Source organism: Protopterus annectens, chromosome 2.part0 (genome assembly GCF_019279795.1).
Source record: "Protopterus annectens isolate FY-2018-M chromosome 2.part0, PAN1.0, whole genome shotgun sequence".
NCBI classification, from domain to species: domain Eukaryota; kingdom Metazoa; phylum Chordata; order Ceratodontiformes; family Protopteridae; genus Protopterus; species Protopterus annectens.
The window spans coordinates 953216988-953237155 of NC_056728.1; the positions used below are offsets into that span (position 1 = coordinate 953216988).

The 20168-nt window shown below is 39.4% G+C and overlaps 1 protein-coding gene across 1 annotated transcript in view; it reads left to right on the forward strand.

The window, feature by feature from the left end:
* ADAMTSL1 (ADAMTS like 1) overlaps positions 1-20168 on the forward strand; it is a 4128157-nt gene that overhangs the window by 2289505 nt on the left and 1818484 nt on the right. The window contains exon 12 of the mRNA XM_044061207.1: positions 11730-11877. Within this exon, the coding sequence (XP_043917142.1) occupies positions 11730-11877 (148 nt within the window). The remainder of the gene's footprint in view (positions 1-11729; positions 11878-20168) is intronic.

Sequence of the window (20168 nt, forward strand, 5' to 3'; positions counted from 1 at the left end):
TACCAGACCAAAATTTTTGAGGGGTTTGTTGACTGGTTTGTTGAAGGTGAAGATAAAATTCCTTTTTATCTCTAAGAGTATCTTTCTTGGTGGCATTTCTTAATTGTTTAAAGAGGAGGTGATCAGATGGACATTTGGTAGCTCTCCATTTGGCCCATATTTTATTTCTTAGGATCATTTTTTGCTTAGTTTGTTTAGTTAGCCATGGGGCAGATTTGGATCTTATCCTAGTAGAGCAAAAAGGAGCGTGATAGTCTAGGATTTTAGAAAGTTGGTGTTAAAGTAGGTCACTGCCTCATCAAGTGCAAGGTGAGTCAGTGGAGACCAGTCACATGCTTGCAATTCATTCAGGAAATTATCAGGGTTGAAGAATTTTTTTGAGCGGGATGTGTTGAGTTTATGGGTAGTTGGGATGTGCAATTTTGTCTAATGACATATGTAAGCATATGGTCACTAATATTATCAGGAAGGGTTCCTGGAGTATAAATGCTAGGGTGGTTATTAATAAGGATCCAGTCAAGAGTTGTTTCTTTCCTATTTGGTTTATGGATTCTAGTTGGAGTGGTTATTAATTGAGAGAATCCATAGAGATTTATGTGGTTAGTAGGGTGCTGGGATGAACAGGTTATCCAGTCAATGTTAAAGTCACCAAGTATAATGGTTTCTTGGGGTAGTTGGTTAGAAAGTGAACTAAGTAAGTTTTCTAGAATATGAGTATTGTTTCCAGGGGGAAGATATATACAAATTAGGTAGATAGATTTGTTGTTGTTAATTTGGAGTTTGGTAGATAATATTTCAGATTTGGAGTCTAGCGATGGAAGTTCATTATAGGGTCCTTATTGTTGATAGATAGCAATATTAGTTTCTATTAGCAAGGGGTGTTGGAATTATGTCCCCCGTTTTTGAGAAATTATGATTCCCAAAATGTTTTGAACTACTGCAGTGGCAGTTTAGGTAGATGTGTTCCTTTGTTACCATGGATAAGCTTGTACACATCATTTGTTGCATTACAAAAGAATACTACTAGTAGCAACGCATTTGCTGCTCAACATCATAGTCGTTTGTCTTTGGCTTTTTTTCCTGGTAAGGGGTCATACTAGCGGAACTCAAGTCCGCTAATGATTGCCAGCTCGACACCCAACCTTCAACGGCTTTTACCCATTCACCTTGCGCATCTTTCGAGCGTTACCCTAACTGCGGGGGAGGACATTCGAACTCCACACGAAAGGCACTCCCAAGCAAGCGGAGAATCAAATGGAGAACCTGTTGTTGTGAGGTAACTTTCGCCTTCTACGCCCATTACCACCACGGCATATCAACATTATGGTAATACAAATTAAAACAGATGTTAGCTTGCATTTCACTTTTAAAAGTTTGACTATAAATACCCTTCCAAAAAAATTAGGATTTATGAAAAGCATATAAAAGTTCTTTTAATACTAATTAGGTTTTATTAAATCAAATTCCAGATTAGTAAAAAATCTCCAACTAAAAGCAACTCACAGTAGCAAATTTAAACTAAATATTTACTGATTCTCTTTTTATGATCATATTTAAATATTATATCAATGTTATGTAAAGTTCTGTGTGCAGCTATGTTATCACGCTGAATAAATACAGTCTTACCATTCCTGTCTTTCTCATTCTATTGTTTCAGGGCATCATTAAATGACCCCCCAAAACTTTCCTTCAGTGTTCTCTCACAACATACAGATGCACACATTATACACACACACACACACACACACACACACAGATATATACATACATAATAGTATATTTTGTTTTGTGGCATTATTCAGAATTACTGCTGACATGGATTTTACTGATGTCCCAGCAACAGATAAAACACCAGAGGCCAGCATATGCAGCTTGTAAATTCTTTTATTAAAGAATGGATGCCAATAAGGCATATAATGTCGCAAAATATATCAAATCAAACCGGTTTCGGTTATGCAGCTTTCATCAGTCCCAGCAACAGATTCAGAGTTATTAGGTATTTTATTCTCCATGGCTGAGTAACCGCTGAATTTGCACATCTCTATCTTGTCCCATGTTATTGTTGTCTTTCGGCTTTTCCTGGTTAGGGGTCGCCACAGCGGAACTCCGGTCCACTAATGATTGGCAGTAGATTTTCAGGAACGCCGAGGTGGCAGCTCGACAGTCAACCTTCAACGAAGGCACGCCCATTTACGCATGTCTTTCGAATGCCCACCCAACCATGGGGAGGACATGCAGACTCCACACAGAAGGCACTCCCTGCACTCCAGCTGAGAATCGAACGGGAGAACCTCTTGCTGTGAGGCAACAACGCTACCACTGCACCACCGCAGAATTTCTATCTTGTCCCATACAAACAAAAATTCTTTGTTTTGTTTCTGGTTGACATTTTATTTGGTTTGTTTCATCTGGCTAAAGCACTAAACTTTTATAACTTGATATCTCATAATAGACTATAAAACAGTGGTAAAAGCCAAACATTTATTGATAAAATCACCTACAAAATAAGCGCTTTCTTGCTAACCGTGAAACATAACTTCTTTAGATCGGTAAAACCGTGATTGAAACACTTATTATTATTACTGTCAAATGCGTTTTTCCAGGTCTTATGGTGGTGTGAAAGAAAAAGAAGTTGAGACATTGATTTGTTAAATTGTGTGGATCACTCTATCATAGTATTTCGGCTTTTCCCAGTTACGGGTCGCCACAGTGGAACTCTGGTCCGCTAATGATTAGCAGTGAATTTTTATGGTTTTAATGGATATTTAACTGTAATACTTCACTATTTTACCAGTCTGAAGAAGCTTATGTTTTATTTTCTATTCTCCTTGCTGCTGTCTTCTTCTCTTTCTTACCCTTTCTGTCCTCGTCTGAACTAATTTCATCAGCTAATTTTTGCATCTTTTGTTGCTTTACTATATTTAATTTTTCTTCACATATGAAACTATCTGCAGTTTTAATATCCTGTCTTTATTGCTTGATTCCAAAAACCCAACATACTGAAATCCTCCCTAAATTCCCTTGGATCTCTGTTTCATCAGCATTGGTTTCCAGTTTGCAGGTTTCCTTCATTCTGCATAATGTAACTTGGCCACACCCGAGCCGTTGTATAGTATGACTCCAGGCACAAGACATTATGACCTCCTCACTGTCCTCTTCATATCAGCCTTTCTTTTTCTCTCATGCCATATACATTCTCAAATCTCTTTACTGATCATTCCCCATGTGTTCCTGTCTTGTGTCCTATAATATGCCTGTCCTACATATAAAATAAGTGGTGCCAGGAACACCTTTATTGCCTGAACCCTGCTATCTACATCTGTACTTGACTGGTTGCCATTTAACGGTTGCTACAGCTCATACAAACTGAGGTGCTTAAGGTGTTAAAAAAGCTATTTTGTTTTAAACTGTTTCAAACTTCTTGATACATTTGCAGCAAATAGTTGCTACAGTTTATGCCACACACGGATCACTTCTCACATATCTTTTATCCCCTGGTTTGGATCAGTTTCTAGCCAAATACACAAGTATTTAACTCTTTGGTGCCTCCAAAGAAATGGGTACTGCTGAACTAAATCTATTTGGGATGTAATTGTGCACTACGGCCTTTGTCTTTTTCTTGTTGACTTTATGCCATTATCTGAGCATACTGCCTAATATTTCAAATATCGTAGGTATACTGTTCTGAGGTTCTGTGAAAATAAGATGATATTGTCTGCAAGTAAATTGAAGATTCTCTTATTATAATTAATTCTAAATAATCATTTTATTTTTATAGACCCCTCAGAATAATATACAAAAAATATTTTAAATATCCAGATGATATTGTCAGATAGCAGGGTAATGGCTATATATAAAGGATGAATCAGAGGGGAGAGAGAGAGGGCACCCCTGTCCTATGGTACCCTTCATCAGTTTCAGGTGTTACTCCATGTTCAGATTACTGTGGGCAAGACTCCCATTCAAGTCATAGCTACTTATAGATCCCACTCCATGGATCATGATGTACAGGAGGCCTAATTTACCAAACTGGAGTCAATACAACTAGCCAAACACTCTGGTCATGGGGGATTTCAATTATCCCACCATCAACTGGGAAACCTACTCTAGTCTTAAGTCCCTAGTGCCAAAGTTCCTTGACTTTGTTAATTCAAATGCCCTGGAACAAATTGTTCAACCATCAATAAGAGGAATAAATATACTAGATCTGGTCCTCACTAACATCACAAACAGATGCACCACCACAAATGTCGGACCCTCATTTGTTATATCTGACCACAAATCAGTCACCTTCAACTGGCACTAACACCAGAATTTGCAAAGGGCATGTTAAGACTAAAAATCTTCACCAAGACAAACTACACCCTCCTATGGGAAGGTATAAATGCATTCCAAACCCCACCCCCAGTTGGAAGTGGTAACTATACCAAAGCTTACACTAAAGTATGGTACAGTCACTTGTATATGTGTATAGACTCAGCTGTTCTAGAGAAAATCAAAGCCAGAGCCCCAAGTAAAAAAAGACGCCTTGGTGGATATCCAGCATCAACAAACTTTACAACAAATGCAAAACATTGCTGTCTAAGGAAACATCAACAAACTTTACAACAAATGCAAAACATTGCTGTCTAAGGAAACTAAGGCAAGGTCACAACAATGGAAAAGCACCCTCCTCAGCCTCAACAGGCAAATAAGACAACATGCCAAATCCTCCAAGGCTAAATTTGCGGAAAACGTAGCAGTCATAGCCAACAATAATCTTTATGCCCTTTACAGCTATGTACATATCCTAAAAGGTAGGACCCAAGCATTTGCCAAACTAGTAACTAACTGTATCACACACACTGATCCTGCAGAGATAGCAAACCTGCTAGTGGACAGATTTGGTGAAAGATTCACTCCCTTATCTCCTCCAAACTTATCTGAAACCTTGCCCCCAACTCCACCCCACCATACATATCCCAAAGACAGGTCATTAGAGCCTTGTCTAAGGCAAAAAAACACAGCATCTATGGAACCAGACAGCATCCCAGGTTGTCTTCTAAAGAAACTAAAACATGAATTAGCATCACCATTATGTACCTTATTCAATCACAGCTTAACCACTGGCTTTGTTTTTGTGGAATGGAGAACAGCAACAATAATTCCTCTCCACAAAGGTGGCTTAGCAACAGACCCAGGGAATTATAAACCCATAAGTCTGACCAGCCTCATCTGTAAAGCCATGGAATGTGTTATCATAGACCTCATAAATAAAAACATAGGTGACCTCCAAACCCAGGGCCATTGACGGGGCACATCTGTGCACACAGCATACCATGACTTGGCAAAGGCCTTTGACACAATCCCACACTCAGGCATTATTGATAAACTTGGCAAACTGAATGTAAACCCCTTTTTTGTAAGATTGGTTGCCAACTGGCTCACAAACCAGTTACATACTATCAAAGTGGTTGACTCCACATCAGCCAGCAGACACCAGCAGGGTCCCACAAGGGTAAATGCTGGGCCCCCTACTGCTTGGTATATACTTCTCAGAGTTTGAGGCCAAAACTAAGGGGCTGTGACTGACCACATTTGCAGATGACTGCAAATGGTGCAATTATTGAATCCTGAAATGATGTCAGTATATTTCAAGAGGGTCTTACACAGACCATCGACTGGTGTCTTAGTCATGGTCTCAAACTGAATGCAAAGAAATGCATCATTATTCCCTTCGGCAAAAACAATGTCCCTTCACACTATCAAATTAACAATATCCTATATACCTACAACATGGTATGAGATATGGGATCACAAGCAGACTGTGACCTTAACTTTCACCACCATTTGTCTACTGTAGTAAGGAAGGCTTTCTATGTAGCACACTTGATTAGCAAAGGCATTGCCTCTAAAGTAAAGGTTATAACCCTCTATACTTGTCACTGATTAGGCCCTTAATTGAGTATAATGCCCCTTTTGGGATGTACCGTAAAATGCACCTACAGCAACTGGAGAGACCTCAGAGGTTTCTAACTAAGATGATCCAGCACATGCCTTACACAGCCCAAATGAATTCCCTGTCACTATGCTGAATATCATATAAACTTCTTAAGGGAGACTTATACCTGGTTTACAGGGAAATCTCCGACCCAAACCTAATGAATTTGCTGCACATCCATAAATCAAACAGGACTAAAGCTACCCATTTCCATGACCTGAATATGCCCTGTGACTTGAATAGGATGTGCTGGAGGGACAGATTCTCCCAGAGACTGCTACATCTTTGGAATAGGCTGCCAATTCATGTGAAACAGAGCAGCTCTATGATGCTGTTCAATAGGAACCTGGACGAGTAGATTAGGTACTGTAAATTCTTACCAGGAATAGCACCCACAATCCTCTTGGGCTTGGACGGTCAATAATAAATACAATCCTGGATATTGACTAGAGTATCGCGGGCATTACATTGAGATGAAACGGCTAGGCTTGAAATAACATCCAGGTCGATAGCCTAGTAACCTCCTATTATCCTATGCAGACTTAGTGGGAGTTTAGAGAGACAGAACGAGAGTTCTGGCTGAGATTAGGGTGAGACAGGAAAGTAATTGTTGAGGCTTCTTATATATAAAGGGAGTAAAAGAGACAAAAGAGAAAAAGAGTGGGGCAGGTGAGGAGAAGAGGAATCTGAGATAGAGGCAAGATTAACCTGCAGCTGTGCATGTACAGAGACATATTACTGAGGTGTACTTTTAAAGAGGCTTTGAAGAGTGGTAAGCCAAGGAGTGATCTGGTGGCTGAGGGGAGAGAATGCCCTGATCTTTTTGAGAGTTTAGAGATTGCTACCAGGTTTTGTCCTCTGATCTAAGGGATCTGTTTGGCATGTAGGGTTTTACTAGCTTTACGAGCTTGTCAAGGGCAGGGCAAGCAGTGAGTTTGCAAATTAGTGCATAATGGATAGCTGGATATATGCGAGTTGGTTAGGGAGCGCACATAGTGATTTAGGGTGGTGTGTGTGGTATTTGGAGTTTGCGGTGAATTTTCAAGTTTATTATAGCATTGTTCCATTTTGGACTTAGTGGAGTTTTGTAGGTTGGTGAGTATAGTGAGGAACCATAAAATGGGGAGGACAGCAGGAAAGTTTTAGTCAGGGTAGTCTTGGTTGTTGTGATTAGGAATTGCCTGTTTCTGTAATGAAGTCCTAGTTTCTTGTGTGTTTTCTTTATGTTTTGTTGGATACGGAGGTTGAAGGCAAGATTGTTACTGATAATTACACCCAGTAATTTTGTTTCCTGTACTCTTTTGATGATAGTGTTGTCAGCTGAGTAAATGTTAAATTGGTTGGAGCTAAGGGTAGTGTTTTTGGTGTGAAAAACTATAAGTTTAGTTTTTTGGGGGATTAAGAAAAAGTTGTGCATTAGTGAGCCAGGGTTCAATGGCAGTGCAGGATTTCTGAGTGTTAAAGAGTAGTTCAGAAAGAGAGCTAGAGTTACAGATTAAGATGGAATCATCTGCATCTTGAATGAGCATTCCAGCGGAAGAGGAAGTAGGTAAGTTATTTGTGAATATATTAAACAGTAGGGGACCTAGGATGGAGCCCTAAGGGACTCCTGTAGCACTATGAAGAAGGGGGGAGTTGGTTTTACCATTTAACACCTTGCTTCCAATTTTGTAGGTAGCTTTGCAACCACTGCACAGTGGCATGGGAGCAGCCTAGGTCGGACAGTGTGTTGAGGAGTAAGGGATGAGAACGGCATCAAAGGCTTTAGAGAGGTTAAGGAATACACTGGCTGCAAATGTTCCTTCCTCTCTAGCCCTATTTACAGTATCTGTATAGGATATTAAAGCTGTGGATGTGCTATGCCCAGATAAGAAGCCATGCTGATTTAGTGTAAGCAGATTATTCTACATGCCAAAAAGTGCATTGTTATCCCCTTTGGCAAAAACATGGTGCCCATGAATTACCAAATAGGGAGAAGTTCACTTAACATAGAAAGTGTGATAAGAGACCTTGGGACCCAAGTGGATAGTAACCTCTCCTTTGATAACCACATTGCCACAGTGGTCAGAAAAATCTTTCTACATGGCCCACTTAATCACAAAAGGGTTCGCATCTAGAAATAAGGAAGTCATCATTCCCCTCTACTCATAACTTATCAGACCCCTCATTGAATACAATGCCCTGTTTGGGATGTACCTCACAAGACACCTACAACAACTTGAGAGGCCCCAAAAGTACCTCACCAAGAGGACTGCTGGCTTCAAACAATTGCCCTATGCTGACCGGCTCAAGAAACTCAAACTCTACTCGGTCGCATACCACTTACTCTGAGGAAACCTCTGTCTGACATACAAAGCTATGTCAAACCCGGAATTAATGGACATGCTCCACTTAAAGAAATCTCAGTCTCCCCAAGCTACAGGCTGTAGTGACCTAAACCTCATCATAATAAATAGGACATGCTGGAGGGATACATTCTTGTAAAAGCACAAGCCAAACCAAAAACTCCTTACTGCAGCAAAAGGAAGGTCCCAGCAGCCAAACACAAGCCCACAAAAAGTCAAGTCATAGTTAGTAGCTAAGTCCACAATACGAACACTTCTTTATTTAAAAACAGCAAACAACAAAAATTACGTAAAGCGCTTTTCGTCTCACTGGTAGTGAGACTTCCTCAGACAAAGTTTCAAGTGTAAAGCAACTCTTTAGATACCCTACCCAATGTCTAATTAACACTCCTTCAATTAAATCATTGAATTATTACCAACCATTTCAATGTGATAGCTTTGCAATTCATTGTCAAACACTACTGCAATCCTGTTTACATTCACATTTCCAAATGCAATGCTTCAGTCAATAATCTCAACATTTTGGACTTTACTACAACAGCTTTAAACCCAAGGTTCTAACAAACCTTCACTAAAACATTAAATCCATATTTGATTTAGTATAATTTCAAACCTTTACGGCTAGCTGGAAACATAACTAGTTAAATGCAGTCCGTTACAACTGATACATTTGCAGACTGAAATAAAACAGTTGATGTTACCTGTCTGTCCATACTCGGGTAGTAACCAACATTCTTTTGATAATTACAATATCCAAATTGGAAAAATATTTTTTGTCCTTTAGTCATAAAAAGTAGTTGAACTGTTTCTATCATTGTTGACTAATTGTTACAATTCACCTCCACCTTGTCAGTTATGAGTATATGTAACAGCACTATGTAGTGGAGTCTGCATTTAAAGCAACAGTACTGAACTTAATAAGCTCCACTGTATCCTATTCCACACGAACACCCAAAGCCTGGATAGCGGCATGGTCAATTAACCCTGTAGCAGTCGGGTGTTCTAAAGTGTTTTACACTTTAAAATAAAATCCTGTGCCAATGTTAAAAACTCTTAAACTTCCAAATATATTAAAAATGTTAAAAATGTACATAAAAGACCCCTTCAACTACACATAAACATGTGACTGCACATAAATAAATATGTCCTACAGACGTTAAACATTAACAGTTTCAATTCAACCATAGTGATATAGAAAATGTTCAAAAATGTCAAGAAATAATATAAATATGTTTGCTGAATAAATGTATTGGACCTAGTCTCCAATCCCTAAGAAAGGTGTCCCCTCAGCTATTGATCTCCGTCATCTTGCTAGACTTTTCAGTTTTAATATACATTTGATTGAATAATATTCTTTATTTATCAATAGCTGAGGGGACACCTTTCTTGAATTAAACACTAAAGAAAGGACATTCCTGAACGCTTTGGTTTTAATAAAGAGAGCGTTTTTTATTTTATTCATTTTTTGGATATTTATCGTGCAAAGAATAGAAGAAACTTAGAACCGTGGTTGGAGCTGGATTTCCTAAAATTGTAGACAGTCCAGGGATTGGAGTAGCTGGTAGACCTTGTGTGGACAAGGAGAACTGGGCAAAAATGCCTGAAGATGACACAGAGATAAAAAAAGTCCCCCCTGGAAAGATGAAACAATGATTTTTCTCTTTATTGAGGCTGTAACTTGTCCACCACCTCTGTTAACACTGTATATAGGCTAGTTTATAGACGCAGACTCAGGCTGCAGTCTCAGTTGCATTCCTTTTACTGTATTCTTTACACACACACACACACACACACACACACACACACACACACACACACACACACACACACACACACACACACACACACACACTTTGTATATGGATATTACGGTGGTGAACTCCCTTTGCTGTCCCATATCTGACAGTGTTCTGTCAATATGACTAAAAGAGGGTAAAAGGTGTTCCCAGCACATATTTGCTTTTTTGTTAAACAGTTGTGTACTACAAAATCCCTTTCATAATGATTGGATATGTTTATAGCAGGAAAGAACAGCACAGGAAAAGAAAGAGCTTAAAAATAATGTGACCTAAGCATTATGTGCAATGTTATTTATTCCTCACATTTTGAAAGCATTCTATATGTCGAATTTGTATTCTTATGTTTGTTCATGCTTCACGTTTGCCGAAGTATTAATTGCACTAAGCATCCACTGTACAAAACTTACTTTTATGTGGCAGCATATTTTGCCAGTGCTCCTACTACTCGTGAAATTCTCGTTACCTGGAGTTAAACCATATCTAAGGTTCAGAGAAATCTTCACCACTCATAGTAATTGCCTACTGTAGTATAGGTAAATCGATTTCAGCAATTGTAAGAAAATGTGATTCAGAGACAGCTGTGGCTACAGTGAGAAAGGCCTCATTATTTGCTCATTGACATGCCTATGAATGTCTCTCTAACTACCACTAGTGCTGTCAGATGTGACGGTGGCTGTGTTTTTTCTTGACAGCCCATGCATCGTGCTGGCAAAGGCCCCCCTACACACACTCCCTGGCTTTCACAAATGCACTTACATGCATGCCATACAAACACACACAAGCATTCACCCATCAAGAAACAAGCAACCCCCTCACACTCAATCAGTAATGGAAATATTCATCCACAAGCATGCTTAAATAAATGCACATACACACAAACTCACACACACTCACTCACACACCCACGCTCATTCTAATTCTAAAATCCCTGCCTAACCCTCGTAATATGACCACCTTGGCAGATTCACAGGCAAAGAAATACACACACACGCGCACACACACACACACACACACACACACACACACACACACACACACACACACACACACACAGACACACACACACACAGCTTCACTCATGCCCATACCAGCATACAGATGCACATGCATACATTAACACACCGCTACTTCAAATCCCTGCTGAACCTAACTGCACCATAACTTTTTTTTTTGACAGCATTCGCTTTTTCTTCCAACAATGAAATTTTATGCTACTGATTTTCTGAATTGCTTGACAGAGTAAATTGGAAGTTGTCAGTATTTCTGGGGGAGAACTCATGGCTAATTAGCGTTAACTGCTTGTCCAGATTGCTGCATCAGCATACAAACCTATCAGTGATACCACCTTCCAAGCTGAGACCTCCACTTTTTGGAAACCTCAACAATTTGGTAGTCTCAGATTCAGAATGGCTTACTGTGAGTGGGAAATCCCAGACAACATTTTTTCTAATGTTTTATGTTATGGCTTTGTACTGGTTTGCATTAATCCAGATTTCTTCTAGAATGGTTACCTGTTTTAATTTTCTTGTCCTGATAAACACTGCTCATGATGCAATCTTGTTTAATGTTTTCTATTGCTAACTAACCCATATGGTTCTTTTTCAGTGCACAGTGACATGTGGACAGGGCCTTTGGTACAGGGTTGTTCTATGTATGGATCACAGAGGGCAACATGCAGGAGGGTGCAACCCCAAGACAAAGCCCCATGTGAAGGAAGAATGTACCACTTCAATTCCTTGTTATAAATCTAGAGGTATGTACATTTTCAAAAGAGCAGCTGTTGCAGTTTTTGTTAATTCTTCACAAAAGTTAAGTTCTTTACTGATGGGCATGCTAGTACAAAACATACTAGAAAAATAATTTGATATGCATTTGAGCGGCTTTCAAAGTTCCTATCTCAAACAGTGCCTGTGAAGACAAGTGGTTGTTTTGGCAAAGTAGTAGCCGTCAATTACAATGTAAGTTTGTGATTTAAGAACTGATTTACCTTTATTCTGCTTTTAGAAAGTGCGTAATAATATTTTCCAACTTAATGAATTTGGTTTTAATCATACAGAGTTTTCCTGCTGAGGAAGTATGACTTACAACAAACGCAATATTTTAACTAATAATTGTGACCTGAAAGAAATGGCTCAAGATGATGGAATGCTGGCTGGACTCAAAGTGCCAAATGTAGTTGCTATTCTTTGGGGAAAAATGATAACTTCTATTAAAATGTTTTAAAAAATGTCTGTAAAATGCTTCCCCTCTTCAGAATGATTGTGACATTATATGTTCTTCTCTGTCCTGTCCTCATCCAGGGAGGTGGTTCTAAGGACTGTGGCTGCGAGTCATTAACTAACTCTTTTTACTTGTGTGATTATAAGGGCTTAAGCTGGAAGTTATTACCTATGCATGCAGCAAGCTGAGAGATCATTGGGGAGACTACTGATTCTAAAACATCTTGCTACCAAAGTCTGTAAATACTTCTGCCGTCACTTCACTAAGGGAAAACAATGCACAGTATGTACAACTGGTGGAGGCATACAGTTCTGACACTTGATCTCTGTAGGTGGGAGGTTAAGTGACACTCACAACTTAATCACTCTGGTCTCATTGTAGAATTCCACTGACAAAGAAAGGAGAAACCTAACCCAGCCTCAGTCATACTATTTCCTTGCCAGCCCCCCAAGGACTGCAGTAGTAGCAGATGGTGGCTACAGCCCACTTACTCCTCACTGTATCAGTAGTGGCCAGTATCCTCAACCACATATAAATCATCAGGTTCCCTACACCTAATGATGGACCATTAGCACAGTACCCACACAACTTGTATTGGCCATCTTGTTAGCCAGTGGTGTATCCACCTGCTCCCTCATGCGTCTGTTGATGATCTGAGTTTGTAGTTTCAAGCTCATAACTGATGTCACTGAACAAATTCCCCATTCTGCCAACTTACCCCTCCTGTTAACAATCATTCTCTGCTGTCTAGTACTTCTCTTCCCCGCTTCTCAGTGATCATCATAAAGGCAGGACTGATGAGGTCTGTGCTTTCTGGGCTTAAAACATTCTCCTATGGCTAATAGACATAATAACAGACATGATAATCAGTTATGCCTTCTCCTGTTGATTTGAGCATTTCTGCAGATCCTCAATGAAATATACCACATGAATGTGGCTTGCCAGGGCAGTGTACAGATCCCTAGCCAGTACAGTGTGTGTTGTCCACCCCCCTTTCTTTAGTGATGCTGGCAGTGCAGCAAGAGTGGGACACTTTTACTCCCACCCAGATTCTGAGCAGGAGACTACACCTTGTTCCCACTTTCCCTTGTTGCCTCCTCCAGAGTCTAGCTCATACGTTAATCCCAGGTCATCTTGGATGCAGTTAAGACTTTACCACTCTTGTATCATTGTGCTGAAGGGAATGGGGCTGTTTTTACAGAGCACTGTGACGGTTCTACCTGACATTATGAATTTGGAATACAGGAGGTATGGCTAGCTGTAAGTAATGGTCTTTATGGACCTTTCCTAGCTGTACCTAGTACTAAAGGTGTGTCCATAATTCTGAAGTGGCTGTAAAGCTGAACTTCACATTTTAACATGGTATAACTTCATCTGCTCACAACTCTTGTAGTGCAAGATAGTTCAAGCTTTGAACCCCAACACAACCACCACCAAACTCTTCCAGTGAACCAAGACAGCTGGAAGATGGCAAATGGCAGCCAAAACACATACAGTTTGCTGAATGTAAAAAAAAACACTGAATGTAAAAATACACAAAGGATCCAGAATCAGGTCTACTAATATAAAATTGTAATCAATCTAAACGCTTTCGCTCTTGTCTATAGACTTCATCAGATATTAAAATGCTTAAACTGCAAGTCATTATATATAAGCCTAAATTGAATGAGATCTAAAAATCCAAATTAACCAACTCAGTTTATAAACAAATACTTAAACGCCCTGGTTTCAATAAATGTTTATTTTTTGTGATTGATAGAGTTTATCTTTCAGAACAGGGAGACAATGGTTTATTGTTACTAGAACAAACAGAAAGTTAAAATGGCAAATAAGACTGAATGCAACTATTAATTAAAATCCACAAATTTCCCTCTTGTGTATATCAGTTTTAACCTGTCTGCTACAGTCGGATCAAAAACAACCAATGTACCTTTTTTGCTCCCAGACATAGCATTGTTCAAATGCACTACTAGTAAATCTAATCATGGTATAACTTTGAACAGACAATGTAGCTAATAGCTGTGTTTTGCTGTGCATTCCACTTCAAAAATACCTCATCAAAAACAGTTTCACAGCTACTGAATTCACTGATAAAATACTCACTACATACTCTTGACATTCCACCAAAAATCTAAATGATTGCAATCAATATTTGAAGTGACCTTGGCTTTGTCTTTTTCCATGTTTCCTGCAGTAAGGAGCTAATAACTATTGTCATTCCCCCAACACTCAGACATATATATTAGATTTCCAATATTTATGATTACTTTTTATCATTATTATTCAGGAGAGAGATCATCAGTTTTTTTTTCCTATGAAGTACACAGTTGAACTGTATTATATATATTCTTGTTATCCATTTGCTAACTGTAACATGCTGGTAATCCTTCGTTTCACTTAACGATGATTTTTATTTAAGTATGCAATGTTTTAATTGCTCATCTATAGATGTCACATTTCTTTTCTTTATGTCACTTTTGATGTACTTTAAAAATGGAACATGACAACCTAAGTGAGTTTTCATAAATAGTGATAGTGAGTAAACCTTTCAAAAACTTGTGGTGCCTATAGAAGAAGGGATATAGAGCAGACAAGATTCTCTGTTTTGCTTCTTATGTATTTTGATTCTGAATGAGTGAACTATGATGAAGTTCAGAGACTAATTAAAAATTACAATCAGTCAGTGTAAGGCTGAAAAAGAACCAATTATTAGTACTAATCAAGATACTTGCAGACTAATATATCCTATTATCCCAACCCAGACTGTAGAAGAGTGACTGATATTCACACTGTTATCAATACCAACTTGGAAGGTTCATTTGACAATCGTACGCATCACTATAAAAAGCCTTATTAGCCCTGAATGAATTTATTTTAGAATAGCTTGAAGACTGCAAACATGGTGTTATAGGTACTGAATGCAGTTTTCCAAATAACAATGACTTTTCGTAAATATATTAATAGTGAGTTAGATTTTAAATCAGAAAAGAATAAGTCAGCTAGCAGTGATACAAATAACACACTAACTTTCTGGGTACCCAATGAGAAGAAACTTGCTGGCAACTGTTAAAACAAAAATAGCAAAGAATGCTATAATCAAATTTAACTCAGTCAAGAAAGACATGGTTATATTATGAGGGAGAAAAATAAAGTTACTAGTTTATTCCACCGGGGTCAGGAAAAATTATTAGTTGTCCTGGTCCACTTCGAATGACATTTGACAACCCTTATTAAAGTTCCATAAACTTGATTGTTAACCAGTAGTTATTAATTTCAACCAAATCATGAAAAAGGTGATAATAACATCCATGAAAGAAAAGATGAAATAAATAACCATACGGGCAGCGTAATCAGGGTCTATATTAGAAGACTGAATGTTTAGGTGATCAAACACCTAAACATCGATCTTCTAATATCGAACAGCACAATGTCGAACATCCCAGGGAAACACATCCCTCAGCCACAACACAAAAAACATTACTTTACATCTAAATTAAGGCTGTGCCCCCACACCCCCCCAACTAAATATACCAACTCCAAGATCGCTAAACAGTTGGGAAATAGCAAACTCCGGAGAACGGCCAAGGGAAATCATTCCCTGCGTTAAATCGGACGTTCGCCGTTTTTTGCTTTCAATATTAGAAGATCAATGTTTAGGTGTTCAATCACCTAAACATTCGGTCTTCTCATATAGACCTGCAAAACCACTCACCCTTGAATAAGCAGCATCCCCCACTTGCTCACTAATCCTTGCACTAACAAGACAGCATTACACCGCCCTCCTTCAATTTATTGAATTACACGACCAACCAACTAAGCAGCTCTGCTTGCTTATTAACTTATCCAACAGAGCAACCGCTCACTTTCCTATACAAACTTATTGAATTGCACGTCCAACATCAGAGGGGGAACAGAAGAGGGCAAGCCTGCCCCTCTTCTCAACCCACCAGCCTGACCAGGCTGTTCCCCCTCTCTTCGACCAACTTCCAGCAATCTAATCACCAGTAAGACACTAGGTCAAACATCATTCAGTGTACCCAATCCTCCCTAACCCATCTGGATCAAAGTCATTACCTCCTAGGCCTATACATAACTAACAAAACAGCCAAGTAGCTAACAGCTGAAAACAAACCACTGACCCCTCTCCTATGCTAAGGTAACAAACCATAACCTCCTTACCTATCATAACTACTGCCCATGAACTAATTAAACCATACCACCTGACCAATGAAGCCTCGCAACAATACCAAGAGCATTACCCACCAGTGGACCGGACCCACTACTAAGTCCACTGTCACTGATGCCATGCAGAGGCAATTGCATACCACCATACCACATTGCAACCCCATTTACCACTCAATGAAAAAAAATGTTTTTCCTTTTTTCCCTTCTTTCCCCTTTTTGCTGTCCATTGAATGTAATACCCCTCTTAAATCTCTTTAAATTCCATTCAATAAAATGCTGGCCTGACACCACCTACCCATTATAAACAATAAGATACTTAAACCACCACCATAGCTGGTAGCAGTACGACCCCAAAAACACCTCCAAAAATAGACCAAACCAGGCAAAACTAAACAACACAATCTACTCACAAACTAGAGAATGCCCGATGCTCCCAGGTCACACAAGGTCTGCACGATGCTATTACCGTCCAGGATATAGTGAATCAATCCAACCCAGTCTCCTGAAACTGCAATAACTCAAAGCTAAATCCTCCCATCAAACCTCCATTAATCCCCTACCCCTGATGTCTGCAAAAATATCTGACCCATTCCCAAGAAGACCCCCGCTACTCATAAAACAGTATAAAACTCAACACTGATGCTCCCCATACAAGATCAAGCCAAAACAAGACATTATCTTGTGACCGCAGGGAAGAAAAACACAACAAAGCAATGGACACTCCCATCATGCATGTACAAAAGCACTCCTACCAGCCCAAGACATAAGTCAAATGTTACAAATTAAACTCCCTCAAGCCTTAACCTGGTATGTGACAGCAGCAGAACCTACTTGAGGGACAGCTTCCTTGGCCAAAAAAAAACACCTTTTGTAAATCCACTTCTTTCTGGCCACTGACTGATGCCCACTCTGCACTTGCCCATCTGTGACCTCATAATGTTCTTTAAAATCCCTTTACTTCAGATCACCAACCAAAGCCTGCTCCATTTCCATACTTTGCAATCTGAAAAAGAAACAAATTAAGCACCTTGCATTTCCAAAAGTGAACAAAGCTGAGCTTCAAACCTTATGCCTTATGTACAGGCAACAAATGTATCACTATGACCCCCTCCTATAACATCTATCTTAATTTATCTGTCAAATGTGATAATGTAATAACACCACGGTTCAAAGAAGAGTCTAAATAATGAGCTAAAATCTGCCCTAACCCCCAAGTGATAAACATTTAATGGTTGGCACTTAGCTCATACCTTCTTAGACAAGAATCCAGGTAAAGAACACAAACCCAAAAGACTACCGACCTGGAAGGAGTGCAAGCAATGTTATTAAGAACCTCCCGGATGGTTCAAATTCCAAGCCTAAATGATTTGCCCCTAATGCCCCAGAAGACATCAGGTAAGTCAAGCCCGAAACCAAAAGTCTCATTGCAAACTTGAGTACTTTGTCCTTAATTGGCTGACCTGATCAGAGACGTCCCTGAACTCAAGGACAATTGTGAAGGAGCCTATAACCCTAACCAACCAGTATCAATTGTATCAATATTTTACAATATTCAGCAGTTGAAGTACCGTCTTGCCAGCCATGATCCCCCATGGACATCACCATGACTGTCCTAAAACCCAACTACACTGTACTGTCACACTCACTGATCCTTCTACCCATACAAAAGTGGAGGCTAGAACAAGGAAACAGTAACTGCATGTTGGGGATACCTAGAGCCCAACTAAACATTCAGAGATCACTTCAAGATGCCAGACCACATGTGGTCAGACTCAGAAATTTACTATAAAATACTTAAAATCTGCATATAGATCCAGAGTGGTGTAAAATGTAGAAAACATCAGCCATAATGTGTATTTCTTTTTTTTTTTTTTTTGTTTTTTTGTGAATCTATGGGTGCAGTTCTCCTTTAAGAAGAGGACAACTCTGCCAGTAAATGGGGGGACACCAGCTCAATTCATCTGATAGGGTGACATCCTAATTCTACTGCTCATTTCATACCATGATGCTCGAACCAGATCAATTCGATTATCCCTTAGAACTAAAATAACTTTAAAATACTGCCGAGTTTCACTCTTGATGGTTAGTGATGATTAGTCTTATTAAAGAGTATTAACGATTCTATTACACCAAAATTACCAAAGATATTGGACTTATCACAGCACTTGCATTGAATCACTAAAATTACTTTTTCCCTGTCTTCACCTTGCATTTCTAAAAGAATTTTGCCAGAAGCTCACTGTTAACAGAACTCATAAGATGAGCTTACTGAATCTGATACCATATCCAGCTTTAATCTTTCTCTGTTGTCAAATTACAGGTCTAAAGTTTTCGGTAAACCACAACCAATGTATTTCCTTATTGTGCATTGAAATGTGTTCCAACCACAGTTTCTATTTTACTTTGACTATAGAACTTTGAAGAACATGATACCATTCACTCTATTGATATTGTTTTCAAATATGTATGAACGTCTGAATAAATATGAACGATTTTAATCGTATTTAAGCCTGTGTATATCACACTGCAAACTCCCTCATGTCAGATAATTTTAACTCAGGTATGGTCTCTGGCAATTCAATGTTTAACTGAAAGCAGAATTAGACTCCAGATATTGAAAGACATGATAGCCACAACCCTCCAACTGTCACTGCCACAGTGCATGCGTGGCATCGATCACACCTACTTTCTCAGAGCCTACGAAAACCCATTTGGGGCTTCCCTGAGGAAAAAAAAACATAACTGTTCATGGCAGACTGAACCTTGCAGAGCATCCTGATCCCAAGTGAAAGCACAAAACCACCACCAAGACGAGAACCCCACTGGCAAACACAATAAACAACAAGAGATAGAATCACCTCACCAATCCAAGGCTCTCTTTTTTTTTTCTTCCCCCCCCCCCCATTATCAACACCCTAGAGAAGCCCCACACAGACAGCATGCATGCTTCCCCCCAACAGAAGCCCCCAAGTCTGCAAAAGCAATCCATGCCCACAAGACACCCCAAACAGCGACCCACCAGCCAACCCCAGATCACACCAGGCAAGCTGGCAATGAACAAAGGCCAGCTCGCAGGACAAATGAACAGAATTTCAGAATTGAAAACAAAACAGTCTCTTCAGCCAGTGATGTCTCCATCCTAAATAATCCCAACGATACTAGACAAACTTTACCCATCTGCTGCATGTGCGTACCAACATGACTATCCAATGCTAACTTCTCGATCCCAGAAACCTGTGCTCCATAGTCATGGCAACCCACCACCACACCAAATGAGCTATGGTTGACACTCCACAGCAGCATATGTAACATACTTTAATGTCTTGGGCCACCCCCCCCCATCCCCACGTTTCATGCAGAAAATGCATGCCAGCGCAACATCTGTCATTCCAGCAACTCTCTAAGCTTATATGAGCAATATTTGCAACTTGTCTGTATTTCTGGGCCTTTGCCTCCTATTATACTTAGCTTTTCCACATGTTTCATCCTAAAAGCTTGTGAGATATGCATTGACAAATGTAGTCAGTGCATGTGCACGTGTAATTATGTATGCCCTTCTGGGGATGGGCTAGCATCGCATGAACTATCAATTCAAATTTGTTTTTTTTTTGCCTCATGCCCACTCCTAAGGAATAGTGT